The sequence below is a fragment of the Octodon degus genome, unplaced genomic scaffold (genome assembly GCF_000260255.1).
Source record: "Octodon degus isolate 3935 unplaced genomic scaffold, OctDeg1.0 scaffold00110, whole genome shotgun sequence".
In the NCBI taxonomy this organism is placed as follows: Eukaryota; Metazoa; Chordata; class Mammalia; order Rodentia; family Octodontidae; genus Octodon; species Octodon degus.
The window spans coordinates 6,190,275-6,191,822 of record NW_004524686.1 but is presented as its reverse complement, the minus strand read 5'-3'; the positions used below and the strand labels follow the sequence as shown (position 1 = coordinate 6,191,822).

Here is a 1,548-nt window from a genome sequence, read left to right as displayed (position 1 = left end):
GTAAATAGGATATCATGTCCGCATCTTGTACAGCAGTTAACCACTAGGAAGAATGTATGCAATGTGTTAATTATTGAAATTGTCCTACCAATTTGATTTGAAACTGTCTCATTGCTATTTGTTTCCCATAACAAATTATGGGAAAAAATAAAATAAAGTAAAATTTAAAAAAAGAAATTCTGGTGTGGTATGGCACAGTAGGGTGACAATAATGTACTGTGTATTTCAAAAGGCTCTAAAAGAAATTCTGTATTTTTTATTACAAGGAAATTTTAAATGTTTGAGGATAGAGGTGTTTAGTATGATTTAAGCATACAATATATACATGTAGCACATTATCCCATCAATATATACAATTTTATGTTTTTTCTTATTAAAAGAATTTTAAAAGGTGAGCTATTTTTCTAAATTTTGAAAAATAATTTACTTTTAATTCGAAAAAGAAGAAAAAAGTGTCAAATAATTTCAAAATGGGCAGTAAACCAAGTCCTCAGGGAAGGTCTTACCTTTGTAAGTATAAAACACCTGCAAACAGACAATGATAAACCATAGAAAATGAAACCTTCTCCACAAGCAGCTCTTATTTGTATTTCTATCAATGTCTAAATATAAGGAATTGGTATACTTTCTTACTTTTTAAGGCTTCTAGCACTTTTAGGAAATTCATGCAGCAACTTCTTACGATATTCTATCAACAATTCATGTAATCGATCTTCTTTTCTTTCACTTTCTTCGATGGTTTTTGTGGTAAGTTCTAAGAGTTCAGTGCTGGTTTGGAAAAGGCGACAGGCATAGCAAGTAGATTTTGCTGTCTCCATCTTGTCCCCAGTAAGCACCCAGACTTTTAGGCCGGCTGCATGCAGAGCTTCAATAGTTTCTGCAGCTTGATCTTGTAGCCTGGAAGCACAAGGAAATCTTGTTATCCTCTAAAATTTCTGACAGTTTCTGCAAGAAGGCTTGTTAAAAAGAATATTTTTACAATTCGCAGCAATGCTAGAGTCCTGACACCTTTTCACAGTTGGTTTTCCTTTACTTCTGAGAGTGCTATATCTGGCACAGTTTTACTTATTAAAGTGAATTTCAAACACTGAAGTTCAGAAAAGTACATGATATCTCTTGATGTAATTGGTATCCAATAACAGAACTGAGAATCATTACTCTAAGCTAGAATGTTAAGAAACTCACCAAATGTTTAAATTTTCTTCTAGCACAGTTCACTATATTTCGTATCTCATCGTACAAACTTTTAACACAGTTCAAAATTCAAAGGGGCAAACATAGTCTAATCAGGTATGGAGGCAAGTTATTGAATCCCCCATCATGGAAGAATTTGCAAGAACAAGAAAATCAATCATCCTGAATGAGAATGTAAGTATGATTCTGAAGTTCAAGAACAGGAAGACACTGTATTTTCTTTGGCTTCTATTGGACAGAGAATAACAATGGAATTGAACTGAATAAATAGCATTAGAATTTCAGTTCTTTCCAATGCAGTTGAATATATATTTGTAATTTTTGTTTGGCTTTGTGACAAAATTTATAGCTTAT

General features: G+C 32.4%; 1 protein-coding gene across 5 annotated transcripts in view; it reads right to left on the bottom strand.

Moving 5' to 3' along the window:
• Atp11c (ATPase phospholipid transporting 11C) overlaps positions 1–1,548 on the bottom strand; it is a 254,981-nt gene that overhangs the window by 57,717 nt on the left and 195,716 nt on the right. For all 5 annotated transcript variants that reach the window (XM_023699077.1, XM_023699078.1, XM_023699075.1 and 2 more), the window contains exon 20: positions 634–897. In XM_023699077.1, the coding sequence (XP_023554845.1) occupies positions 634–897 (264 nt within the window). The remainder of the gene's footprint in view (positions 1–633; positions 898–1,548) is intronic.